General features: G+C 57.2%; 1 protein-coding gene across 11 annotated transcripts in view; it reads right to left on the bottom strand.

The window, feature by feature from the left end:
• DYSF (dysferlin) overlaps nucleotides 1-26,731 on the bottom strand; it is a 90,109-nt gene that overhangs the window by 46,620 nt on the left and 16,758 nt on the right. For 6 of the 11 annotated variants that reach the window (XM_061351915.1, XM_061351917.1, XM_061351923.1 and 3 more), the window contains exons 11-36: nucleotides 26,340-26,455; nucleotides 26,030-26,156; nucleotides 25,276-25,379; nucleotides 24,481-24,549; nucleotides 24,362-24,405; nucleotides 24,171-24,253; nucleotides 22,412-22,453; nucleotides 21,567-21,682; nucleotides 21,154-21,267; nucleotides 19,645-19,822; nucleotides 18,854-18,978; nucleotides 18,211-18,317; nucleotides 17,446-17,638; nucleotides 16,334-16,489; nucleotides 15,201-15,332; nucleotides 14,678-14,844; nucleotides 14,078-14,192; nucleotides 13,864-13,969; nucleotides 12,563-12,705; nucleotides 11,231-11,404; nucleotides 8,575-8,668; nucleotides 8,023-8,100; nucleotides 3,941-4,122; nucleotides 3,083-3,223; nucleotides 2,340-2,369; nucleotides 1,758-1,784 (exon numbers count right to left, since the gene is read on the bottom strand). In XM_061351915.1, the coding sequence (XP_061207899.1) occupies nucleotides 1,758-1,784; nucleotides 2,340-2,369; nucleotides 3,083-3,223; nucleotides 3,941-4,122; nucleotides 8,023-8,100; nucleotides 8,575-8,668; nucleotides 11,231-11,404; nucleotides 12,563-12,705; nucleotides 13,864-13,969; nucleotides 14,078-14,192; nucleotides 14,678-14,844; nucleotides 15,201-15,332; nucleotides 16,334-16,489; nucleotides 17,446-17,638; nucleotides 18,211-18,317; nucleotides 18,854-18,978; nucleotides 19,645-19,822; nucleotides 21,154-21,267; nucleotides 21,567-21,682; nucleotides 22,412-22,453; nucleotides 24,171-24,253; nucleotides 24,362-24,405; nucleotides 24,481-24,549; nucleotides 25,276-25,379; nucleotides 26,030-26,156; nucleotides 26,340-26,455 (2,963 nt within the window). The remainder of the gene's footprint in view (nucleotides 1-1,757; nucleotides 1,785-2,339; nucleotides 2,370-3,082; nucleotides 3,224-3,940; nucleotides 4,123-8,022; nucleotides 8,101-8,574; nucleotides 8,669-11,230; nucleotides 11,405-12,562; nucleotides 12,706-13,863; nucleotides 13,970-14,077; nucleotides 14,193-14,677; nucleotides 14,845-15,200; nucleotides 15,333-16,333; nucleotides 16,490-17,445; nucleotides 17,639-18,210; nucleotides 18,318-18,853; nucleotides 18,979-19,644; nucleotides 19,823-21,153; nucleotides 21,268-21,566; nucleotides 21,683-22,411; nucleotides 22,454-24,170; nucleotides 24,254-24,361; nucleotides 24,406-24,480; nucleotides 24,550-25,275; nucleotides 25,380-26,029; nucleotides 26,157-26,339; nucleotides 26,456-26,731) is intronic. The other 5 variants (XM_061351920.1, XM_061351925.1, XM_061351918.1 and 2 more) reach the window with 1 other exon arrangement.

The raw sequence follows: 26,731 nt of genomic DNA, 5'->3' as shown, positions 1-26,731 counted from the left end.
GTTGCATAATAGAGGTCATAGAATCATGGAATAGTTTGGTTTGGGAGGGATCTTAAAGCTCCTCCAGCTCCAGCCCCTGCCACGGGCAGGGACCCCTTTCACTGGAGCATCTTGCTTCAAGCCCCTGTGTCCAACCTGGCCTTGGGCACTGCCACTTCTAAACCCTTCCCAATCCCTGCTGCTCCCCTCTTGCTTTGCCAACAACAGGAGTGATCCCTCTGGGCCTGAGCTGAACGCTCCAGCACTGAGTGTTCCACCAGATGGGCCAGAAATGAGCAGTGAGGCCTGGGGGTGATAGAAGGGAACAAGCAATTCCCAGACACAGCAGGTTGGATGGAGGAGCCATCCATGAAAAGGGTCTGCTGCAGCTGGGATGGTTGGAACAAGGACACGCCAGAGGGAATGAGGGTGGAAGGAGGGAGCTCTGGGGATCATCTAATCCAACCCTGCCTCTGATACAGGGTTGGAAGAGAGATGAGCAAAGTCAGCACAGAGCAGCCCAGTCAAAACAGGCTGGAAGCATCTCCCAGGGTGAGTATGGAGCTGGGCCATGTTGTTTCAAAAGGGACTCAAATCCCAGTGCTTGGAGGGGATGCAGCCCCCAAAGGCTGCTCCTGCTTGTACTAAACAGAAAGGCAGGAGAAGGAGGTCTGGTGCCAGGCTGTTCAGGTGTATCATGAGCCCAAATGATGTATTTAGGAACCAGATTCCCCATGAGGCTTCTTATTTATTGCTGAGGGCATGGAGACCTCAGGCTGGCATCATTCCTTGGGATGCAGCCTTGGCGAGGTGGTGCAGATGGGGCTCCTGCAGGAAAGGTGGGGTTGAAGGAGCTCAGGGTCTCTGTTGGGACTTTGCTTGGTCTGTGGGCAAGGGCAGAGGAGGAGAGGAGAGGAGAGGGAAGTGTTTGGACATGGAAGGTACCCATTGGAGGAGCCCCTCGGAGAACAAGGCAGGGGTGCAGAGCTGTGGAGGGCCCCATCCGGAAATGGCAGTGAGAAGCAATGGGGGAGAAAGAGCAGAGAGATGGTTATGATTACCCGAGCTCATCCACCTCAGCCCATAGGGAGCACAGAGATGAGCCCCACAGCATCAGCAAATGCTGCTTGGGTGGAAGAAACCAAAGCGTGGTTATCCCATCCAGCTTCCCATGGAACTGTGGCCAGGCTCTGTGCACGCCCCACATCCCTCCCAGCTCATCTCCCACACCTTGGGGCTAACTGGATCCTAGGACCAAGCCAACACTCACATAGACGTACCCCTAGTTCAGTTCCCAGCTTACCCTGAGATGGCTTGGTTCAGCCCATGACCTGCTCTATGGGATGCACAAGGTCTGGGTAGCAGCTCTGACAGGTTGCCCAAGCAGTGGCTCATGATCCTGATGGGAGCATTTCCTTCAGAGCAGCTGGAACAGTCCCACAAATGCCCCAATTCCTGCTGAATTCCCATGGAAAGCTACAAAATTCAACTGGGATTTTGTCCAGGGACCAACCAAAGGCCAGCCCGGCACTTTGGCTCTTGCATGCTTGGTTTGGAAGGGTTGAACATGAGGAAACCTCATGCACACACATCCCACAGAGGTTAAACACCCCTGGGTTGGGCATGGAGCCCATCTGCCCTGTCCTGCTGGTCATCACTCATGCTACTAAAGCCTGATGCTCTTGGCTTGACTCATGTGAAAAGCAGAGGCTGCCCCATGGAGACACAATCTCAACAAGCCCCAAGCAGAAGAGACAAGTACAGCTTTGTAGACTCACCTCATCCAGGGTGGAGGAGAGCTCATTCTGGAGAGGAGAAGCAGAGTAAAGCATTAGTGCAGTTCTTACCCACATCCCATCCTAAGGCCTATAACCGTAGCTGATAACTGAATACCAAAGGATGCTCTCCAAGCTCCTGCACACCAAACACCCTGAGGTTTGAGGAGAAGCCAGTGCAGGTGGCTTAAACCCATTTACAGCCCAGCATCAGTTCATGCCTGTGCTCAGACACACGCTTGGAGCTGTTGGGAAGCACAGCCCTTGTGATGGGAATGCTGACATGATCCCAGGGTGGGGAGGCAGTGGTGTGACACCTAAGGGGTTATATCTGGGGTGGGACACTTTTACCCTGTCTCATGGATCAGAAGCGAGCTGCCCCCTCACTGCAGCTCTACCATCACCTGAAGGAAACTGGCATCTCTACATGGGAATTCCTTCATCCCAAGAGAAGTCCCTAAGACAGGATGGATGGATGAGGGCTGCAAACAGAGAACTGATGGAGCTGGGGCCCGGCAGGGGCAAGGGAGGGGATGGGTTGAGGGGTGCAGAGCAGGGGATCTGCAGACAGGAGATGGGCATTACCTCGAAGCCAGGGATGTGGTGCACAGCCGGCTGTGGAGAGAAAACACAGGGTTTCCATTCACACATGGGGTGACAGCTCTGTCCAACAGAAACATCAGCAATCCCAGCCTGGTTTGGGTTGGAAGGGACCTTAAATCCCATCCAGCTCCAACCCCTGCCACGGGCAGGGACCCCTTCCACTGGAGCAGCTTGCTCCAAGCCCCTGATGGGCCCCGATGGCCATCCAGCAGCCCTTCAGTGGAGCATTAAAGGCTTCAACCCAGCACATCCACTCCGGCAGATGCAGCAGCATCATGCACAGCATCCCTCCAGCAGCAGAGCTGCTACATCAGAGAGACCAAGGAGGGAGCTGTGGGACCCTCATTCCCAATTAACACCCCCATGGGAGGGAGGAATGGGACAGGGAGTTTAGCATCCCAGCGTATCCCTTTTCCCTGGCACAGAGGCACACCTGGGCTGCAGCCAGTGGAAAGGAGGAGGTCAAAGAGGCAAAGGGATGGTGCATGCAGGTGACAGGGAGGTGGGGAAGCACATGAGAGCACATGGGGCATGATGAGGAGTCTCCCCCAGCCAGACTGGCTCCAAAGAGCATCCTCCTCCGTGTCTCCTTACATGGATGGCCAGCACTGAGCACTGCAAGAGCAACGACCCGCTTTGGCTCCCAAACCCCCTCCGGGTATCAGCAGTGAGCAAAGGGCAGCCACAGGCACTGGGTGCTGCCAAGGTGGTGGATGGGAGCTCACCTTCTCCCTCTGAATCAGCTCGAAGGCGGCCAGCAGCTCCCCGACGTTCCTGTTCGCCTTGAGGACAGGGTACCAGGAGAGGCGCGGGGAGCGGGATGCGCTGGGCTGGCAAATGCAGCGCCCCATGAACTCATCTGCTCCCTGGAAGGAAACAGGCACAGGAGGTTGCTGAGAGCCATGGGCTGGGGTGGAAAGGGCCTTAAGATCATCCAGTCCCAACCCCCTGGCAGGCTCAAGCCATTCCCCTTGGCTTGTCCCTACATCCCCAAGCCCCTCTCCAGCTTCCCTGCAGCCCCTTTAGGCACTGGAGCTGCTCTAAGGTCTCCCCTTCAGGAGCCTTCTCTTCTCCAGGCTGCCCCAGCCCAGCTCTCTCAGCCTGGCTCCAGAGCAGAGCTGCTCCAGCCCTCGCAGCATCCCCATGGCCTCACTCCAACAGCTCCATGTCCCTCTGGTGCTGGGGACACCAGAACTGCACACACCAGTGCATGGGGGCTTATCGTGGCACCCCCCAAATGCCATCACTACAAGGCACTTTGGATACCTTTGGGGTGCTGAACAAACCACAGTGCCTGGTCCCCTACTTGCATGGCCACTTTACATCTCATCCCAAGCTTTTCCCACAAGGAAACATGGTCAATTTGGCCACTCTGCAAAACATGGCATAGATGATGCTTTGGTGACTAAAGCAAGGCCACCAAGGACATCACTAGCAGAGATGTCTTCTGAGTGTCCAGCTCAGTGCCTGAGCCACCCAGAGGTGTTACACTGCATTCCAGAGGGCAGGAATGGTGCTGTGTTTGTCCCATCCACCCCAGCACACTCACACCATGAAGGTCCAGCTTGTGCCAACACACTTACATAGGTGTCTTGGTCATAAAGTTCCACCACGATGTTGGGAGGGGACTCAGCCACGTTCTGGGGGTCCCCGAAGATCTCGATCTCATAGAAGATGAGCGTCTGGTCCCAGGTGGGGTTCAAGGTGTTCTTGATCACCACCGTCTTCTGGCTTTGGTGGAGGAAGGAGACGATGGCGTAAGGATCTGCAAGGGATGTAGGACAAGAAGCAAAGGATGAATTGGAGCCACCAGGGAGGAGAAAGCAATTTGTGGTCATTCAAGGGCTGAGAACAGGATCTGGGGGTCTTCTAGAGGCAGCAATGACGTTCCCATCATGTTCCAGGCAACTCCAGCTGAGAAGGGGATGAGGCCAAGTTCTCCAACACTTATCCCTACACACCAGTTATTCCCAGCTCAGGTACTTCCCAAGCTGGATGTGATGTCTCTATGGATACCTCCAGGGGGTGCCTTCCATGGCCTTCTCCTGCTTGAACCCACCGCATCCTCTGGTGAGGTCTCAGAGCTGTGTGAAGGATGAGCCCCTCATGGAGCTCTGTGGTACCCAGCTCCCTCCATCATCACACCCTGAGCACCCCCAGTTCTTGCATTAGGAGAGGAGGAGCAGTCACCCTCTGCCCCCCTGCACTCACACTTGGGGTTCTGCAGGTTCCATCAAGCCAACCATAACACTGAAGCTGAAGAGTGTCATCCTATGGAATTACCCCTCACAAAGGGTCAAGGCTGGGTGAGATGTTTGAAACATGCCATGGGATCACGTTGTAAGGCCCCATTGAGACTGGACACCCTTCATAACCTGATAGCACCTACAGGTCCTTGTCAGGGATGAGACCTCCACAACTGCAGCATCCCACCCGACTGGTCCAGGGGAACCCCTGAGCTCTGGGTGCCTGCAAAGCCCAACCTCTACAATGAATGGAGGCATCATTGGCCTTTATGGAAGGACACAGGCAGCACGTGGCACCCAGCACGATACATGGATACATCAGTGTTTGGGGTCCAGCAGCATCCAGATGGGTACCACCCAGCCCAACCCAAAACCAGTTCCAAGAGCCCTGCCAGTGGCCAGGAGCGTTGCAGACCCTACACATGCAACCCTTGGAGCTCCAAGCCCCATCCAACCTGGCCTGGAGGTGCTCAAGGCCAGGTTGGACACAGGGGCTTGGAGCAAGCTGCTCCAGTGGAAGGGGTCCCTGCCCGTGGCAGGGGTTGGAGCTGGAGGAGCTTTAAGGTCCCTTCCAACCCAAACCAATTTGGGATGCTGGCTGAGCAAGGATGCATCCCATGCGCATCCCTCCCCTCTTCCCAGGGTAAAGGAGATCCAGGGGGATGTATCCCCTTCCTGGGCATCAGCAGATGTGTTTCAGGAGGCTGATGCTCCAGGTGGTGGCTGCAGGGAGCACTGTTCACACTGGGAAGAACCTTCCCCACTGACACACGTTCTTCCAGGCAGAGCAAAGCAAAACGCGTTACCATAAACAAGAAAAGCAGGGATTTGGATGTGGAATTTTTGCCTTCCCCCCCCATCCCCCTTCTTCTTTTAAAGGAGGCCTCCATAAAGCCCCTTTGTTCAGACCCTGCTGTGCACAGAAGGTTTGTTTGTAGAACCGTGTAGAGCCCCCTTAATGAACTCCTTTATGCTTTGTTAAGGCACCGGAGATCACAATTCCACATTGTGGCACCGTGTTGCTCATGTTGTCCTTGGCTGGCTTATTCCAAGGGAAGGGACTCCCCTCCCTGCTCCACTGATCGGAGCCATGAGATCACCCCGGTCCCCCCGCTCCCAACAACCAGCCCTTTGTGGAGGTGCAGAGGGGATGGGGCCCTCATGGGCGCAGACACTGGGGAGTGTTGGGGTGCTCTGCACCTCCCCAGGGCATTTCTGACCACCCCAAGGCCCTCTTCTTCAATGGGAAGCAGGAGCTCCTTGAGACTGCAGTGCTGGTGCCCAGCAGGGTGATGCCCAACGGTCCCCATGGGCTGTTCTGCATTGCGGGTCCCCACACTGTCCCTGAATCCCATTTGAGATCCATCACTAGCACCCAGCCCCAGTGCAAATCCTCATGCAGATGGTCAGGGACACCTTGGAGGGATGCTGGATGCATCCTGCTCATGGGCATCACTGCAGAGGAGGGTGGATGCTCCATGGATACCTGCCCTAGGACCTGCTCGCATCTGAGACATGGCCCCATCACAGAGCAAGGCCAGCTTGGACAGAGCCTTGGGTGACACGGGCTAGTGTGAGGTGTCCTTGCCCATGGCAAGGGGCTGGAATTGAATGATCTTAAGGTCCTTACCAACCCAAACCATTCCCTGATTCTATGCTGGGGTCTTTCTGCACCACCCCAGCTCCAGCAACACAACAACATCCCCACTGTCCTGCTTTCCCACCTCAAGAGGACATCCCAGACCATTAATGGGGACCACTCAGTGGGATGGGGAAGGGATGCGGGACCATCCGGCTGCCAGGGGCCGGTCCCTGCCTGGCTCAAACACAAAGAGACCATTCCTGGCACATCCACAGCCACGTTCCAGCCTCTGCTGAAACAGGATGATCCCAAACCCACCCCTCCTACACCCAAACCCCTTCCAGCACCCCGAGAGCTGCCCAACAGATAAAACCCATCTTACTCTGACCTCAGTTCCTAAGCCAGAACACGCGAGTGCAGCACATCCCGACCACAGCAGCTCAAGGACTGCAGGTCCAGAAGTGCCTGGAGCTGTGCTGGGGACGTGCTGAGCAGCAGCACATGGAAAGATGCCCCATGGAAAGCTCAAAGAACACCCAGGACATCCTCTTCTCCACCTGTGACCATGCTTTTACCCACGAAGGGGCATTTCTTACAGCCCAATCTGAAGGATGCCCCGTTTTCCATCAAGGAAACCCCCCAGCCCCATTGCAACATCCCCAGGATGGAGAGCAGAGGGGCAGCAGCTCCATTGAACGTTCAGCCATGCAGACAAGCCCAGACTGGTTTATGGATCAGCCACCATTGGGTATGTTCCTTCCCAACTGCATTTTCAATCGGTTCTTTCATTCCTAATAAAAGGGGGTTCCCCTCTCCAACGTTCCCCAAACCACAGGACAAATCCCATCTGCATTCCCCACACCCAGGGCACTGCTGGCCCCATTCCCTGCAAGGATTCAAGCAGCTGGGTGCTGAGGGCACATAAATCCAAACACAAACATCAGGAGGATGCTGGAGAAGAAGGGGCCCGTCTGCTCCAAGGTCCTAACTCCCACCTCTGAGCGCATCTCATGGAGGTTTCTCCCTGTGCTCCATCATCTTAGAATCATAGAACCATACAATAGTTGGGGTTGGAAAGGACCTTAAGATCATCCAGTTCCAACCCCCTGCCATGGGCAGGGACACCTCACACTAAACCATGGCACCCAAGGCTCTGTACAACCTGGCCTTGAACACTGCCAGGGATGGAGCATTCACAACCTCCCTGGGCACCCATTCCAGTGCCTCAGCACCCTCACAGGAAAGAATTTCCTCCTTAGATCCAATCTAAACTTCCCCTGTTTCAGTTTTAACCCATTACCCCTTGTCCTACCACTACAGTCCCTAATGAAGAGTCCATCCCCAGCATCCCTATCTTGACACCAGCCAGAGCCCTCCCCGTGATGCTGCTGCACAGGGGGGAGGTTTGGGGCAATGTGCCACTATAAACACCCCTGCCCTCTGCCCTGGGTTACTTGTGGTGCACTGGAGCTGTCTGATATCCAACTGTGCCACCCAACATCACCTCCTGCCACCCAGCGTCACCTCCTGCCACCCAACATCACCAGCGCCTCAGCACCCTCACAGGGAAGAGCTTCTGCCTAAGAGCTCAGCTCAGTCTCCCCTCGGGCAGGTTCAAGCCATTCCCCTTGGCCTGCCCCTACAGGCCCTTGTCCCAAGCCCCTCTCCAGCTTTCCTGCAGCCCCTTTAGGCACTGGAGCTGCTCTAAGGTCTCCCCTTCAGGAGCCTGCTCCAGGCTGAACCACCCCCAGATTTACTTTACAGACCCCACCACCCCCAGCATTCATTACCACACTCATTACAAGCACAATCAGTGGAAGGCAGCACCTGGGCTTACCTGAGAAGCTGTCCTTGTCCATGGCGATCAGGTCCCGCGCCTGGTACATGTAGCAGCGGAGGTGGTACCTGTTCCCATCTGCACAGAGGAGGGAGAAGCACCTCAGAGATGCATTTTGTCCCCATGTCCTGTTCCCTATGGAGCAACGCAGGGCACCAGGGGAATAGAATCCCAGAATGGGTTGGGTTGGAAAGGACTTTAAGCTCATCCAGTTCCAACCCCCTGCCACGGGCAGGGATGCTTCACACTAACCCATGGCACCCAAGGCTCTGTCCAACCTGGCCTTGAGCACTGCCAGGGATGGAGCATTCACCAGTGGGGTTTAACCAGCCCCAGGCTGATGTCTGAGCTTGGCTTAATCCTCCCTATGGCTCCCCAAGGGAGCATCAAGCCCTGAGCATGTTGATGCTCCCAATGGGACAAACCATGCCCCATCCTTCCCCACCCTCCTGCACTCGACGTGGGTGAGAGGAAGCGGATGGGAACACTGATCTATGGGGAGCTCAGTGCAGGGGAACATCCTGGGGGTCCCTCCATCCCCTGGGGCCTTACAGTCAAATATGCAGGATATGGTGGGTCTGTTGACACCGAAACTGAGGGTGGAGATGGATTTGCCATCATCGCTCTTGTCGTCTGTCACTCCCCCCTGCAGGAGGAAACAAGGCACTGTCAGTGATGGGTACTCCGGGATAGCATCCACATGGGTGTCCAAGAGGATGTGGGGCTCCCAGTGCCTCCTGGAAGCCCATTGGGAGACCCTCAGGCTCTTCAGCCCCAGGAAAGCAGAGAGGAACCAAGAGGTCCAACCATTCCCATCCCTGCCAAGGCCACCGCTAACCCATTGCACTGAGGCCTCGTCTCAGTAGCTCACCAGTGACACCAGGGGATGCTCAAAACAACCAGGACCCCCCTAGCACCACATCAGCACCACTAGGAGCAAAGCACTGGTGCCACATGGCTTTAATGGGGCTTTTCCTCCTCTTCCCCTTTGCTTCAGCCTCTGCCCCATACATGGGGAAGGGATTTTCCTCCCTTGGGTCTCCCCCACATCCCCTGGTACCCCCAGCACATGGCAGACCCCAGATGGGTCCATCAGTATCCAACCCACAAGCCCATTTTGTAGGTGAAGTGTGTGACCAAGTAGAGACCCAACAGCCCCATCAGACACCCTCCATCCAATTCCAGGGCCAGGGAAGGGCATGAGGGAACCCAGCAGAGCCCATATGTGTGCAAGGACACACACCCCACATCATAGGGTTTTCCAGCTAAATCCTCCCTGATTTTCGCTGCTGAGATGCAAAGGGGGGAAGCATCTGGCTGAAGATCCCACTGAAGGACCCCAGGGGAGAAGGGGAGAAGATGGGATCCCACTGACAGCCCTGGGGGTGGGCAGCTGCAGGGACCCCCATCTATGGGGCAAGCACGAGCTCAGGGCTGATGCCTGTGAACACTGGACAGGGTTGAAGGACAGAGCAGAGGAGGAGGAAATAAAGCCAAATGGGGGGGGGGGGGGGATAAGACATCCCATAATAGGGGCTTTGTGCTGTTGTGGTTGATTCTCATTTAGTTATTGGAAAAGGCAAAGGATTATGAAATCCAGGGAATTAAGAAAGCCAGAATATTGGCTAAGCAAAGAGTGGCGCAGGCAGCAGATAGCAATGGGCAGATAATGGGCTTTGGGGTGCCTGGGAGCATCTCATCTGGGATCCCTGGGGACCATTATATCAGGGATCCCTGGGACCATCCCATATGGGCTCCCTGGGGACCATCCCATCCAAAATCCCTGGGGACCATCCCATCCGGGTATCCCTGGGTACCATTGTACCAGCAGTCCCTGGGGACCATCCCATCCGGTATCCCTGGGTACCATTGTACCAGCAGTCCCTGGGGACCATCCCATCTGAGTATCCCTGGATACCATTGTATCAGCAGTCCCTGGGGACCATCCCATCTGGGTATCCCTGGGTACCATTGTATCAGCAGTCCCTGGGGACCATCCCATCCGGGTATCCCTGGGTACCATTGTACCAGCAGTCCCTGGGGACCATCCCATCCTGGTATCCCTGGATACCATTGTATCAGCAGTCCCGGGGGACCATCCCATCCGGGTATCCCTGGGTACCATCGTACCAGCAGTCCCTGGGGACCGTCCCATCCGGGTATCCCTGGGTACCATTGTACCAGCAGTCCCTGGGACCATCCCATCCGGATATCCCTGGGTACCACTGTATCAGCAGTCCCTGGGGACCATCCCATCCGGGTATCCCTGGGTACCATTGTACCAGCAGTCCCTGGGGACCATCCCATCCGGGTATCCCTGGGTACCATTGTACCAGCAGTCCCTGGGGACCATCCCATCCGGGTATCCCTGGGTACCATTGTACCAGCAGTCCCTGGGGACCATCCCATCCGGGTATCCCTGGGTACCATTGTACCAGCAGTCCCTGGGGACCATCCCATCCGGGTATCCCTGGGTACCATTGTACCAGCAGTCCCTGGGGACCATCCCATCCGGGTATCCTGGTACCATTGTATCAGCAGTCCCTGGGGACCATCCCATCCGGGTATCCCTGGGTACCATTGTATCAGCAGTCCCTGGGGACCATCCCATCCGGGTATCCCTGGGTACCACTGTACCAGCAGTCCCTGGGGACCATCCCATCCGGGTATCCCTGGGTACCATTGTATCAGCAGTCCCTGGGGACCATCCCATCCGGGTATCCCTGGGTACCATTGTACCAGCAGTCCCTGGGGACCATCCCATCCGGGTATCCCGGGGTACCATTGTACCAGCAGTCCCTGGGGACCATCCCATCCGGGTATCCCGGGGTACCATTGTATCAGCAGTCCCTGGGGACCATCCCATCCGGGTATCCCTGGGTACCATTGTACCACCAGTCCCTGGGGACCATCCCATCCGGGTATCCCTGGGTACCATTGTACCAGCAGTCCCTGGGGACCATCCCATCCGGGTATCCCTAGGTACCATTGTATCAGCAGTCCCTGGGGACCATCCCATCCGGGTATCCCTGGGTACCATTGTATCAGCAGTCCCTGGGGACCATCCCATCCGGGTATCCCTGGGTACCATTGTATCAGCAGTCCCTGGGGACCATCCCATCCAGGCATCCCTGGGTACCACTGTACCAGCAGTCGCTGGGGACCATCCCATCCCATCGCCAGGAACTGGGGGGAGACGAGTACCCACCAGGGCCCCCTCCAAGGCAAAGACGGCGGCAGCCCCGGTGCGCTCCAGGGGCTCCATCCTGCGCCTCCAGCGGCGGCGGCGGAACGTGTCGGTGCGGCGCTGCTTGAGGTGGAAGCGCCAACCGAAGAGCGAGGCGTATTCCCAGCCCTCGCCCTCCAGCTCCTCCTGCTTGTGCTGCTGGGAACAGGGTGGGAATCAGAGCAGGGATCGGCCCCCACCACCCCACAGCCCCTCTGCGTTCACAGCACTGAGACCCCGGCACAGCCAAAGGGCAAAGGCGCTTTGAGCATGGGGCTCTCCAGGGGTGAGATGGAGCCCACCCAAACCTGGCCCAGCCTCTTCAAGCTGTTGCCTGCTATGGATGTCCCACCCCATGTCCTCCTCCTGTATCTCCATGGTAGAACCATTCAGCTTGGAACAGAACCGTTTAGGTTGGAAAAGACCCTTAATACAGAATCCTGGAATGGTTTGGGTTGAAGGGACCTTAAATCCCATCCAGCTCCAACCCCAACACCTTCCACTGGAGCAGCTTGCTCCAAGCCCCTGTGTCCAACCTGGCCTTGAGCACTGCCAGGGATGGGGCAGCCACAGCTTCTCTGGGCACCCTGTGCCAGCGCCTCAGCACCCTCACAGGGAAGAGCTTCTGCCTAAGAGCTCAGCTCAGTCTCCCCTCGGGCAGGTTCAAGCCATTCCCCTTGGCCTGTCCCTACAGGCCCTTGTCCCAAGCCCCTCTCCAGCTTTCCTGCAGCCCCTTCAGGCACTGGAGCTGCTCTAAGGTCTCCCCTTCAGGAGCCTTCTCTTCTGATCCTTCCCACCTCTGATCCCCCCCAGGGCCATCACAGCTCTGCCACCGAGGGACATCAACCACAAGCCCATAGAGGCTTTATCTCCTCAGAGCTGTGTCAGCTCCCTGGGACACCTGCATCCCTTGGGCAAACGGGCTGGCAGGGGCTCCCGGTGCTTCCCAGCCTCTATTGTATGGAAAACCGCTGGAAAGGGAACCAGTGTCCCGGGGAAATGGTTTGGGGTGGGAATATCCCAACCCTGCAGCGGCATTTGCAGCCCAATTGCACCACCTAGAGGGAAGCAGGACTGGGACCAGGGACACTGGGGGTCTCTCCCAGCTCCTGCGCTGGTGGAGGTCCCCATCCCACCCCACAGCCCCAGCAAGCACCGCTGCAGGGGGGTCCGCCTTTGGGAGGTGCTGACCCCCATGGTGGACACCAGAGGCTGCTGCCTGCTTAGGGCAGGGAGACCCCGGCTACCAAGAGCCCTGCATTAGGGACCTCCATCAGGACACGGTCCTGACTCATTCCCATGGCCCCATCGCACCTTCCTCATGGTCTCCATGTGCGCCAGGTCCCGGCGGCGCAGGCGCACCCAGCGCCGGCGCCGGTTGGTGTGGTACATCTTCTCTGCCGGCACCCAGGCCTTGGGCTTGCGGTCCGGAGGGATGGTGATGCCGTATTCCCAGCCTGGGGGAGAAGGGAGCAGCCGGTGAAGGGGGGAGAAGAGCCCCAGAACCTTCCCTCCAATCATAGAAACATAGAGTAGTTTGGGTTGGAAAGGACCTTAAGATCATCCAGTTCCAACCCCCTGCCATGGGCAGGGACACCTCACACTAAACCATGGCACCCAAGGCTCTGGCCTTGAACACTGCCAGGGATGGAGCATTCACAACCTCCCTGGGCACCCATTCCAGTGCCTCACCACCCTCACAGGAAAGAATTTCCTCCTTAGATCCAATCTAAACTTCCCCTGTTTCAGTTTGAACCCATTACCCCTTGTCCTGTCACTGCAGTCCCTAATGAAGAGTCCCTCCCCAGCATCCCTATAGGCCCCCTTCAGACACTGGAAGCTGCTCTGAGGTCTCCATGCAGCTTCTCTTCTCCAGGCTGAACAGCCCCAACTTTCTCAGCCTATCTCCATACAGGAGCTGCTCCAGCCCCTGAGCATCCTCGTGGCCTCCTCTGGACTTGTTCCAACAGTTCCATGTCCTTTTGATGTTGAGGACACCAGAACTGCACACAATGCTCCAGGTGAGGTCTCACGAGAGCAGAATCAGGAACCTTATTCACACATGGAACGGGTTGGGATGGAAGGGATCTTAAAGCTCACCCGTTCCAATCCTCTGCCATGGGCAGGGACATGTGGACATATCCCGACTGGAATAACTTGAATAGCAAAGGTTTGTCCAGATGCAGCCCCCATTCCCAGTTTGACAATGGCCTGCTCGTGCTGCTGCTCAATGCAGGTGTGTCTCTGGCGATGCCTGGATGATGGAATGATGGTGTCCCACCAGCCCTTGGCTCTAAGCCACAGCCTGGGGACTTCCCTCTCTGCCCTTCATCCTCAGGCAGCCCCAACCCTTGTGCCCATGCTCGGATGCTCCCTGACTGATGCTTCCCATTGCTCTTTCACCCAAAGCCAGGTGAGATGCCTGGACCCCAGCAGCTGCCCACCCCATAGCCCCAGAATGAGCCAGAGCAAGGGGGAGATGACTGCTCCTGAAGCCAGCACAGCCACAAATGGGATGCTGCCATCCCCTGGTGCTGGATGGGACCATGGAAGGAAACACCACAAGGGCCAAAGGGGATGAAACCAGGATGGATGCCCAGAACTGATCCTGATACCTTTCTCATCCACAGCTCTGTTGAGGTCCGTGTCCCACTCCACATCTTCCCATTTCCAGCCTGGAGGACACTCGATCTCATCCTTAGGCAGGACCTTCTCCCCGTTCTGTAGGATACAGGGATGTTTTCCATCAAGCAATGCCCTGATCCCATGGGGGTTCCCACCACTGCACCCCGCATTGGTGCCCCCCTGAGCTGCCCACTTCACCCTTACCACATCAGTGTAGGCATCGGTCATGTGGATCCACTGGCCTCCAGGCAGCCGGAGCTGGTTCTCAAACACCTCCTCCACGAAGCTCAGGTGCCCGGCATCCACATCATGCAGCAGCCTGCACCCCCGAGACATGCACAGCATCAGGAGCTCCCTCCTGCCCCATAGGGACCTTGGCCTCACGTCCAACCCCCTATTGCATCCTGAACATCTTCTACCCCAAGCAGAGCTCCCATGGGACCTCATCCCCCTGGCTCAGTGAACCCCACCACTAAATCCAATGCAAGAAGCTGGCAGAGCTGTGCTGAGCACCCACATCAGTGCCCCACAGGGATCCCACCTCCAAAGCTCTTCAATGTGGGGTTTGCACAGGGACCCCAGTGAGCTGGGGCAACCGTGACCATGAGTGCCATGGTCACTGAGCAATGGTCCATCTTGCACTAATGCTGCTGCCTCCTAAGGATGGGGTAAGGTGATGAGGAACCCTGACAGCACCCCAGGCCTCCATCCAGCTTTGTGGGTGACCTCACACAGCTCAGCATCACTTTGGGGTGCCCAGGCCAGCCCGTCAGGCTCTGTTCATCCCCGAGCACCATCACTCACGTCTTCTCCGGGCAGATGAACCAGTCCCCAGCCCAGGTCCAGCCCGTGGAGGGGCGGAAGCTGTCCTTGGGCAGCTTGATCTTGCCGGTGACATCGGAGTACTTGGGGTAGGTGAGGCCAGTGGTGCCCCAGTTCCCCACCAGCGCCAGCTTGGTCTGGTTCTCATACTGGGGGAGCAAAGGGAGAAGATAGTGCCACATTGGAGGCACAAAGCCCCATCCCATGAGCTGCAGAGCCCAACCTGAGGACAGACCTCTTGGGAAGAGCCTAACCGCCCCACCAGCCCCCGGACCCTATGGGCATCCTCAGGTTACCCCTCAAAGCATATTACAGGAGTTGTGAAGCCACCAACCTTCTCCCCAGCCTTTTGGCTCTTTCTTCTCCCCACTGGTAGGGACTGATGTGACCCTCACTTAGCAGTGGCATCACCCGTGGTCCAGCCCACCCCGTCCCCTCATGGTGATGCTGCTGCTCCCATCAAGGAGAAGAAAACCCTTCCTGGTGCTCCCCATTGGATGCTCACGGTTTCGGCAAAGACGGAGAGCTTGCCCTCGGCGAACTGGTTAAACTCCTTCTCATCCACCGAGAGCCCGAACCAGAGCTGCACCCGGATCTGCGCCGGGATCTTCGGGCCCATCACCTCCTCCTGGGGGTACTGCCAAAGGCAGAGCCACGTCAGTACCCCCAAGGGGGATATCAACAGGGGATGCTCGGGATGTGAGGCTGAAGTGAAGCCCCCATAGACCCAGAACTGGGACAACATCAACAGCATGAAGAGCACTTTGGGGAGGAGCTTCGAAGCTCCTCACGGTGAGGACACCAAGCCCAACAACATACTTAGAACCATAGAATGGCTGGAAAGGACCTTGAGATCACCCAGTTCCAACCTTCAGCAAGAACAGGCAGAATAAAGAGGGAGATGTCTCACTGCCCTGGTTTCTGTCACTCTTTTCCCCCTCCAAGTGATGCTGGTTTTCCATCCAGAGCTAAAGGACAGAAGAAAACCCAATGTATTTTGGTTCTTTTGCTGCCAGCACAAGGTTTTGGGGTTTATTCCATTGATTTTACTTCATTTTGGGTTTTCAGAGCTGGTTCAGCACTGATTCCCTGCTCCCAAACTGGCACAGAGGGAAAGGGTAAAGAGCCATCAATTGAGAAGGCAGAAGCTCGGCAAGAACCTGGCAGAGGAGGCCTCAGCTTGGAATTCCTGGGCTGGCAGAGGGGCAGGAATGTGCAAAGACATCAAATAACGTTAAAAAGTTAAAAATTAAACGAGATTTGGTTTCAAAAAGCACATTCTGGGACAAAGAGCACCCATGTTTGATACTTGGAACATGCAGAAAATCTGGGGGTTGGAACTTGATGATCTTCAGGTCCTTTCCAACCCAAACCATTCTATGATATGGAGATAACCACAGGGATCTGCTTCAGTGCTATGGCACAGAGGAGATGGACTCTTCCAGAAACACCACCAGGCTTTTACCATGCAAGAACCTCCTTTCAAAGGGTCAGAACTGGGTCTAGGGGCTCCTTGGAGCCCCACACGCTCACGGGTTGATGCTGAGTTGGGATTTCAGGCTTCCCTGCTTGGTTTTCCCTCATGTTTTAGGGTTAAGCCCATCCCTGGTGCGCGCACCCCAAGAGCCTTGAGGGTACCTTCAGGAAGATGGTCTGCAGCTTCCCGCAGTGCTTCCCGCAGCAGTTGGAGATGTTCCTGGAGAAGAGGACCTCATGGGCGGGCACGCGGGCGTACGCCACGCGCTTGTCCCCCTGCAGCATCCAGATGACGATGTCGGGGAGGCTGTTCTGGGGCTGGAAGACAGAAGGCATCGTGTCCACCTGGGGCTCTGATCTGAGGCTCTGATCTGATCAGGCTGAGAAAGTTGGGGGTGTTCAGACTGGAGAAGAGAAGGCTGTGGGGAGACCTCAGAGCAGCTTCCAGTATCTGAAGGGGGCTATAGGGATGCTGGGGATGGACTCTTCATTAGGGACTGTAGTGATAGGACAAGGGGTAATGGGTTCAAGCTGAAACAGGGGAAGTTTAGATTGGATATAAGGAGGAAATTCTTTCCTGTTAGGGTGCTGAGGCACTGGAATGGGTGCCCAGGGAGGTTGTGAATGCTCCATCCCTGGCAGTGTTCAAGGCCAGGTTGGACAGAGCCTTGGGTGCCATGGGTTAGTGTGAGGTGTCCCTGCCCATGGCAGGGGGTTGGAACTGGATGATCTTAAGGTCCTTTCCAACCCTAACTATTCTATGATTCTATGATCTAGAGCATCAGCCATGGGGGCATGAGGGAGGCCCTGAGTCCTGCTGCCAACCCAAGCCCATGGAATGAGACCTGCCCACCCAAACCCCAGCTCAGCAGCTCCAGATCCCGTCTGGGTCTGGCCGTGGACGAGCAGCTCCCTGTTTCTCCAAGCCCTGGCCTCCACTAAAGCATTAGTTGAGGGTTTGCTGTAAAGATGTGCCATGAACAAGGCTAAACCTCAGCTGTTGAGGGCCAAACCTGTTGCCTTCCCAACGTCCCCATCACATCACTCGACTCGGTTCACATAGAAACATAGAATCCCAAACTGGTTTGAGCTGGAAGGGACCCTAAGGACCATCCAGCTCCAACTCCTGCCACAGGCAGGGACACCTTGCACTGGAGCAGCTTGCTCCGAGCCCCATCCAACCTGGCCTTACACCATGGTGATGGAGGCCTTGGGAAGACCATGACCCTCCACAAGGTGCAAAGCAGCTCCTGCCACCATCACAGCAGCGTTACCTCCTCCGCCATGGCCTTCAGCCTGGAGAGCCAGTCCTCTGCCTGCTCCAGGGCTGCCGAGAGGCTCGAGTCCTCGTGCTTGAGCTTCAGCGCCGTCTTCACGATCTGCTCCAGGTTGCTGCTGCGGAACCGGTACAGGTTCTGGTCCAGGTGGGTGCTGGCTGGTTTAGCCAGGACATCCGGCAGGCTCAGGCTGTGGGGATGGGCAGAGACCACACAACACAGAAGGGTTTGGGGTTGGGTTGGAAGGGGGCTAAGAGCTCAGCTCAGTCTCCCCTCGGGCAAGTTTATGCCATTCCCCTTGGCCTGGCCCTCCAGGCCCTTGTCCCAAGCCCCTCTCCAGCTTTCCTGCAGCCCCTTTAGGCACTGGAGCTGCTCTAAGGTCTCTCCTTAAGGAGCTTTCTCTTCTCCAGGCTGAACATCCCCATCTCCTGCTCCAGCCATCAGACACACAGCACCCATGCACAGCCAAACACCCCTCTGTGTGGGTGCCTCCTGTGCAGGGCACACAAGACTCAATCAGGAAGCCCCATCAGTGCTCCTCACCCCACCAGCCCCACCACCCCTATGGCTGGGCTCCTGCCCCACACCGTGCTGCTCGGATGTCACCATTTCAACCCCATGCCTTGGCTCAGCAGCTTTTGAAGCCAACATTGGCCAATGACCCACAGCTTTCCGAGGGGAAGAAAGACCTTGTCCCTTCCTCGATAGCCAAGTGCAGTAAATTCCATGCCAAGGTTGACACTGAAACCTGGCAGCACGTACCTGCAGTCAGCGATGGTGTCATCCAGCAGCTGGGCACACAGGGCATCCAGCTCACTCGGTGAGCGGTTGGCCTTGAGAGCCAGGTGGACCTTCTCCAGGTTTGCTTCCTGCATGGTAAGGAGGGAAGAGGAGGAACTAAGGAACCCCCCATCCCTGCTCCACCTTGAGCAGGTTGGCCAGGACCATGTCCAGTTGGGTGCTGGCTCCAAGGATGGAGGCTCCACACTCTCCATGGACCCTCCCAGTGAGTGCTCGGAGCTGCTCCCATGGTTGGAAACCCCAGGCTGGGTCCCACCAGTGCTCTGCACCTCTGGTTTTGCTCCTCTTGGAGCTTCAGAGGGAAACAACAGCAAGAAATCCCACCAATAGCCCAGGAGCTGAAGGAAAGTCTTTGCCTCCTGCACCTACATCAGTAGGGAAAGCACTGTGCTCACACCCCATTGTCACCCCAGTGCAGACAAAGGTGGTCCCTTCTCCTCCATCACTCCATGGGCAGAGCACAGCACCCAGGACACCAACAGATTCCCCCTCCACAGCACAGGAGCCATCAAACCCAACCCTGACCCAGCCTGGAGATGGCCTCTGCCCTCAAGCAGGATGGGGAATGGAGGTGGACGATGCTCCTTGCTACACCAGCACTCACCAGCCTGTCTGCTGCGTGGTGGAGCAGGTTCTGGGCATCAGTCCGGTAGCTGATGTCCTCCCAGTAGGATGACAGCACCACCACGGGCTTCACGTTGCCCCAGGGCAGGTAGTAATACTGACAGCCTGGAGGAGACAGCACATCAGTGAGCTCCTCATAGTGGGGTGATGGGGTCCCCACCCATCACCATCTATCACGGATAGAAGCCCATCTTTGAGCTCTTTTGGAGCAAGATGATGGGAATTGTGCTCCCCAAAGCAACCCAAGGTCCAAAGGGATCTGCATCAGCCTCCGTGGCTACAGCAGCTCCTGCAGAGCAGCAAGGCCAGAAACCAACAGAACAACCCCGATGTGGTGGGAACATCTCACTCCAGAGCAAGAGTCCCACAGGAGCCAGGAGAAGGCCACCCCAAAGCATGCCTCTTCCTTAGAGAGAAATGGGCACTGTTAGTGCCTGGATGCTGCCCAAGAGCCACTTCAAGAACTGAGAGAAGTAATCCTGCATTCCCCACTCCTCCCCAGCCACATATTCCCCCATCACAGCATGGTTGTGGTGGACAAGAGGCCATCCCATCCAACCCCTGCTCAGGCAGGATCACATTGAGCAGGTTGCCCAGGATCACACAGAACCACCAAACGGTTTGAGCTGGAAAGGACCTTGACACCATCCAGTTCCAACCACGGCCACAGGTTGCCCCCATCCACTTGGGTGTTGACTATGTCCAAGGATGGAGCCTCCAAACCCACCCTGCGCATCCCATCCATCACTTGGTGACCCCGGAGCTGCTCACCATCGAAGACAGCCCGGCTGTACTGCGTGGTGGAGGCCAGGGGCAGGCACGTGGTGTCAAACTTGTTGCCGTAGTTGCCGATGCTGACCTCGAACTGGATGGCATCATCCACATCCTGCAGCATGGTGGCCGAGTAGAAGGCAGCAAACAGGGAGTACTTCCGGCGGCGCAGGTACTTCTGCAACAGGCAAAGGACCGTGGCCATAGGAGACACCACCGGGCTCTCGTGCACAGCAGCTCGGTGAGGGCTCCCAGGTGGAAACGTTTATGGCAGGGAAGGAAAACAGAGGATGGAGAAAGGGAATTTGGGGTGAGATGTGCAGGAGGAACCTGACAGAGGAGAAGGGTAGAGCTTCCCATGGGGAATGCAGCTTAAATGTGAAGAAACATGGGCAAAAGGAGCAAGTTATCTGTGATACAGCCTGAGCTGGGGCACACAGAATCATAGAATAGTTCGGGTTGGAAAGGACCTTGAGATCATCCAGTTCCAATCCCCTGCCATGGGCAGGGACACCTCACACTAAACCATGGCACCCAAGGCTCTGTCCAACCTGGCCTTGAACACTGCCAGGGATGGAGCATTCACAACCTCCATGGGCACCCATTCCAGTGCCTCACCACCCTCACAGGAAAGAATTTCCTCCTTAGATCCAATCTAAACTTCCCCTGTTCCAGTTTTAACCCATTACCCCTTGTCCTGTCACTACAGTCCCTAATGAAGAGTCCATCCCCAGCATCCCTATAGCCCCCTTCAGATACTGGAAGGCTGCTATGAGGTCTCCAAGCAGCTTCTCTTCTCCAGGCTGAACAGCCCAAACATCTCCAACCCCTCCATGGTAGTCAGAGAACAATGGAATGGTTTGTGTTGGAAGGGACCTTAAAGCTCCTCCAGCCCCAACCCCTGCCACGGGCAGGGACCCCTTCCACTGGAGCAGCTTGCTCCAAGCCCCTGTGTCCAACCTGGCCTTGAGCACTGCCAGGGATGGAGCAGCCACAGCTTCTCTGGGCACCCTGTGCCAGCGCCTCAGCACCCTCACAGGGAAGAGCTTCTGCCTTATCTCCGACCTGAACTTCCCCTGTTTCAGTCTGAACCCATCACCCCTTGTCCTGTCGCTCCAGTCCCTGATGAAGAGCCCCTCTCCAGCATCCTTGTAGCACCCTTCAGACACTGGAAGCTGCTCTGAGGTCTCTCTCAGCTTCTCCAGGCTGAACAGCCCCAGTGTTCTCAGCCTATCTTCATACAGGAGCTGCTCCAGCCCCTGATCATCCTTGTGGCCCTTCTCTGGACTTGTTCCAACAGCTCCATGTCCTCCTCATGCTGAGGCCACGATGCTGTTCACCACAGTCTGCTCGCTACCGTGCAGCAGCTCCAATGGAGCAAGGTTGAGATGGAAACACAGCAGAAGAACCCCTCCAGGAGCCCACCAGGACATCCCCCACCAAACCAGCACCTTCCACACTGTGCTGCTGGGGGGCTGGCCCCAGACCCCCCCATAGAGGCCCCGTTACCTCCACACGCAGGATGTCATCCGCAGAGATGTCCTCCACCTTCTGCTCCACGTGCTCCACCAGCTTGGTCTCCAGCTCCACCAGCATCCTGCCGCGATACGCAACACCCTCGCCCTTGGGGTAGACCAGGGACAAGGTGTCAGGACCCCGGTGTCCCCTGCCCATGGGCGAGCTCTGCCTTTGCCTTCAATGGGCTTCACTGCAGAGGAGCAAGACCAGGCAAGGTGCTGCTGCAAGAGCTTCTGAGGCGGAGTTGGCGCAATGGCAGGAGGTGTTTGGAGAGCGGAAAGAGCCAGGGCAGGAAACGCAGCGCAGGCTCCTAATGACAAAGCCAGTCGGGGTTAGAAGCGGCTGCTTTGGGCAAGGAGGAGCAGAGGTTTAGTTGAGGTGGTGCTGGGAGAAGCCGGGGTCACCTTGCCCAGGTTGAGCGTCTCATAAGGGTCAGGGAAGCCGGTGAACTCCCGGGGGCTGCCGTAGAGGTTGATGTAGCAGGGACCAAACGTTGGCAGGAACCCGAGGCCGTCGTCCACTGCGGGGAAAGAGATGTTAGAGAGTCCTGAAGGCACCGTGGGGATGTGTCCTTGGGGCTGTGCTGCACAGGGACCACGTGCGTGAGGCTGGAGGCCACCAGAACCATGGGGATGCTGTGAGGGCTGGAGCAGCTCTGCTCTGGAGCCAGGCTGAGAGAGCTGGGCTGGGGCAGCCTGGAGAAGAGAAGGCTCCTGAAGGGGAGACCTTAGAGCAGCTCCAGTGCCTAAAGGGGCTGCAGGAAAGCTGGAGAGGGGCTTGGGACAAGGGATGCAGGGATGGGATGAGGAGTTTGGGCTTCCAGATGGAAGAGGGAAGAGGTGGATGGGATACAGGGAAGTTCTTCCCCATGAGGGTGGTGGGACATGGGAATGGGTTGAAGCTGTGGCTGCCCCATCCCTGGCAGTGTTCAAGGCCAGGTTGGACACAGGGGCTTGGAGCAAGCTGCTCCAGTGGAAGGGGTCCCTGCCTGTGGTAGGGTTGGAGCTGGAGGAGCTTTAAGGTCCCTTCCAACACAAACCAGGCTGGGATTCTAGGGAAGGGCAGTGGAGCCCTTTCCATGCTCCCACAGGGCAGGAGGAGGCTGAGCTGGAGCCGTCTCTTCGTCCCGTTCATGTGTCTGGACACAACACAGCCAATGCTCCTCTAACTCCATCCAGAGCCATGGTGGCACCTGAACCAAAGCCATTACCAAGCTCTACTGCAAACCCAGAGGCTAAGGGGGACGTACGGTCTGAGGCTTTCAGAGGCTTCGCGAGAGCCGGAAACTCATCTGAGGCACAAAGAAAGGGAGAGAGGTCAGGAAAGGCAGCAGAGGAGCATGGAGGAGGGATGGAGGGGTATGGGAGATGAGGGTTAATGTTCTCATGGGCTTTGGTGCCAACAGAAACAGACAGAGAGAGGAAAGGGAGGTTGGTACAAAGCCCTGTGACCCTTCCAGAACTATAGGGCTGGTGTGAAACAGGATCTGAGCATCCCTGAAGGATGCTCCATGTGTTGCAGAGGCCGGATGGAGCCACAGCTCCCCAGCCCATCCTGGGTACCAAACAGGTCTCAGTGCTAGGATGGGATGTGCTGGTCCTGGGTAGACCCCTCAGAACCTCCTCTTCCTCCCTCCTGGCCTCTCTGTCTCTCTCCAGATCAGCCCAGGAGCTGCATTGTAACTGGGAAGTGTGGGGCTGGACACACAAGAACCGTGCTGCACCCAGCTCCATGCCTGCATGCACAGCCATCAGTGGGACACGTGGCTGCAGCTTCACACCATGCTTGTGTTTTGGCTCACGTCCCCTGCAGAGTGGGGATGCTCGGGATGGGATGAGGCTTTGCAGGGTCTCAGAGGTGCCCAAAGCAAAGGGAGCAGAGTGAGAGGAGTCCCAGTGAGGTGGCAGATGCCACCTGGTTGTTAGCAGCAGGAGATGCTCATGCAGGTTAGTGCCTCTGTGCTGGTCCTTCACTTCAGAAAGCCCCTGGACTGGAAAGAGCCCCCTCAGCCCAAGCTGGACCTGAGCCCTCATCCCACCCTCTGACAGCCCCTAAATGTCCTAAAGAGGAGCCACAAGTGGGGGCACACACAGGTGGGATGCGGCATCTTCAGGCATCCTCTACCAGCACCAGTGCCGCAGCAGGGGCAGGGCAGGGGTTGTGCCCCTGTACTGGGCACTGGTGAGGCTGCACCTTGAATCCTGGGTTCAGTTCTGGGCCCCTCACTACAAGAGAGACATTGAGGGGATGGAGCGGGGCCAAAGAAGGGAATGGAGCTGGTGCAGGGCCTGGAGCCCAAGTGTGATGGGGAAGGGCTGAGGGACCTGGGGGGTTCAGATGGAGAAGAGAAGGCTCAGGGGGGACCTGATGGCTGCCTCCAACTGCCTGACAGGAGGATGGAGCCAGGAGGGGCTGGGCTCTGCTCCCAAGGAACAAGGGATGGGACAAGAGGAACCGGCCTCAAGCTGCACCAGGGCAGGTTTAGATGGAGCTGAGGAACAATTCCTGCCCCAGAGGGTGCTCAGGCATTGGAACAGGCTGCCCAGGGCAGGGCTGCAGGCACCGGCCCTGCAAGGGTTCACACATCCTCAGTGCCATGGGTTAGTGGTGGCCTTGGCAGTGCTGGGAACGGTTGGACTGGGTGAGCTTAAAGGGCTTTCCCAACCCAGCTGTGATTCTGTGATCTCTGGCACTGGTGACTCCAGTGCTTGTCACAACCGCACAGGGGAGCGTGGCCCCATTCACACCTCAAAGCAAAGAGGAATCAAACCCCCCACACCGTGGTCCTGCAGCCTCCCCTCCCAGCACCACTGGGAGGACCTGAACATCTCCAGAACCAGAAACCAGGAGGGACCAGGTGATGCAGACAACACAGCAGCAACCCCCAGCACCCATCACCAGTAACAGGGCAGGGACCATCGCGTTGGGATGTCCTCCAAGCCAACACCATCAGCCACGACCATGCAGTGCTCATGCATCCAAATCCCATCCTTCTGCCCCCCCCTTACCCTCCAGCTCCCCGCCGGGGGCCGAGATCTTGGACATGCAGAGGTGGGCAGTGCCGATGACATCGTTGTGCGTCAGACGGTCCCTGCAACGCAACCGGTGATGCCATCGCACCACGGACCAGGAGGGGTGCCCATGGGGTCTCCCATTGCCCACCCCGCTCCTCCAGCTCAGTTTTCCAAACCCCACTCACCAGTCGGTCACCCGGATCCTCATCTTCTCACACATGGAAGGGAACTGGGAAAAGAGGGAGAGGAGGAGTGAGCACTGGTGGGGCCGGGGGGTAGGAACCATAGGGACCCCCGTGCTCACCATTGCTGGCAGTGTCAGGCACTGGTTCCACTGCGGGTTGGCGTTCTTCTCCAGGATCCTCGAGTAGAGCTGGAGGTGGAGATGGGGATGGAAGGTCATGGATGTGTGCGTGCCAGGAGCTGGAATGTCCCCAGTGCCCCAAAACACTGGCTCCATTCAATGGGTGGCCTAAGGGGGCTCTGCATGGCGTGGGTAAACCCCGCTGTGCACGAGGCAGAGGATGCTGTGGGATGCTCAAGGAACTTCCCCACCTTGGGACCACTGGAACTCACACCCTTCCCGCTGTGGTTGCTCAGGACAATGTCCCAAGGCTCTGTCCATCCCCAGGCACTGTCCCCAGGGGAAGACCTTTCGGCAGAGGAGACTTTCAGTGATGCTCAAAAGGCAAGCAGTGGCTCATGGACGTGTTGCTTAGTGAAGGACACAGCAGCAAAGGACTGGGATGGGGCTCTACAAAGCCACCAGAGCCACCTCCACACCCTGGCTGGTCATGGGGACACGTTTGGTGGCACGGGACCAGTCCTTCACTCACTTCAGACAGCACCAAGCAGCAGCAGAACCCTCAGCTCCTCCATCCCCATCCTTAATGCAGCAGCACCACTATGAGCCCAGTGAAGAAATGAGCCCAACACAGCCCAGCACACCCTGTCCAGTGCCACCGCTCAGCTCCAAGCATGCCACAGGGATGGGGACAGGGCTGGGGACATCAGCAAAGCAAATGATCCAAACTTCCCCATGCCAAGACCAAGTTCCCCTATGGAAAGCTGCCATCCCAGCCCCACTGCAGCCACTCACCGTCTTGCCTGCAAAGCTGACTTCCACAAAGGGATCCACCAGGTTCTTCTTGTTGCTCTCGAAGCCAAAGATCTGCCTGACGTTGTCCATGACAGCATCATCCACTGGGGGGAAAGGAGATGCTGAAAGCTGATGGGAGCGCATGGGGTCCCGATGGTCCCGGCTTTCCGGGCAGGGTGTCCCACCAGGGACTGCGCTGCTCCGTTGAGCCAGGTGGGCAAACCCAGTGTGCACCAGTAAAAGGGAGGGCTCTGGGGAGACCTTAGAGCAGCTCCAGTGCCTAAAGGGGCTGCAGGAAAGCTGGAGAGGGGCTTGGGACAAGGGCCTGTAGGGCCAGGCCAAGGGGAATGGCTTGAACCTGCCCAAGGGGAGACTGAGCTGAGCTCTTAGGCAGAAGCTCTTCCCTGTGAGGGTGCTGAGGCGCTGGCACAGGGTGCCCAGAGAAGCTGTGGCTGCCCCATCCCTGGCAGTGCTCAAGGCCAGGTTGGACACAGGGGCTTGGAGCAAGCTGCTCCAGTGGAAGGGGTTGGGTTTGGAGCTGGAGGAGCTTTAAGGTCCCTTCAACCCAAACCAGGCTGGGATTCCATGAGAGTCACCCCCCAGTATGTTACAGACCAGTATCTACCAGGTCTTTAGACCAAGGCCATGGATAAGGTTATGTATCTGTGCCCTTATTCCTCTCCAGCACATTGCAACCCGCTGCAAGGAAAAGGGCCGGAGCTGGGATGCTCCAGCCAAGGGGGGATTCTCTTACTCTGGGGCAAATCCTCAGCCTTGAAGATCTTGAGGCAGAAGTGGGCCCCTCGCAGGGTGACCCCGGTGGGGCGCAGGAGGTTGCCCTCGATGTCCTCCTTGTCTTCAGAGACCTCTTTCTTCTCCAGCTGCGGGGCAAGAGGAAAACGCAACCAAGGTCCCCAAGAGTCCCAAAACGAGGGGCAACGGCCACCATCCAGCACCACAATGGAGGGAGACCACAGGTGGGAGCAGGCCGGGGTTGGATGGAGCAGGATGGTGGAGTTCCACAGCTGGAATCACCTCCATCGCGGTGGGTGCTCAGGACTCACCGGAGCTTCGTCTCCAGGCCCCAGCACGAAGAGGCTGACCTTGAGGTAGCCCTTGGCCCCCGCAGAGAAGTCCTCTGGGTCCGAGAGCAGCAGCCACTTCCTGAGGAAAGCGTGTTCTAGGGGAGGAAAGAGCCTGGGATCCATGGGCTGCTCCTCAGGCTTCAAGGGTGCTCTTGGGTACGGGGTTATGATAAATGCTATTTCCCTTTAGATAGGATGGGTTAGAATAGGACTGGAAATGGAGAGGGGAAAGAGAAGGGGGAAAGAGAAGGGGGAAAGAGAAGGGGGAAAGAGAAGTGTAAAAGAGAAGGGGAAAGAGAAGGGGGAAAAGAGAAGCAGAAAGAAGGAGGAAAGAGAAGGGGGGAAAGAGAAGGGGGAAAGAGAAGGGGGAA

This window comes from Neopsephotus bourkii, unplaced genomic scaffold (genome assembly GCF_033783945.1).
Source record: "Neopsephotus bourkii isolate Nb327-2 ecotype Australia unplaced genomic scaffold, CSIRO-AGI_Nbou_v1 NB_616, whole genome shotgun sequence".
Taxonomy (NCBI): Eukaryota; Metazoa; Chordata; class Aves; order Psittaciformes; family Psittacidae; genus Neopsephotus; species Neopsephotus bourkii.
Note: the sequence above shows the minus strand (reverse complement) of the source record. Positions and strands in the feature narration are given on the sequence as shown.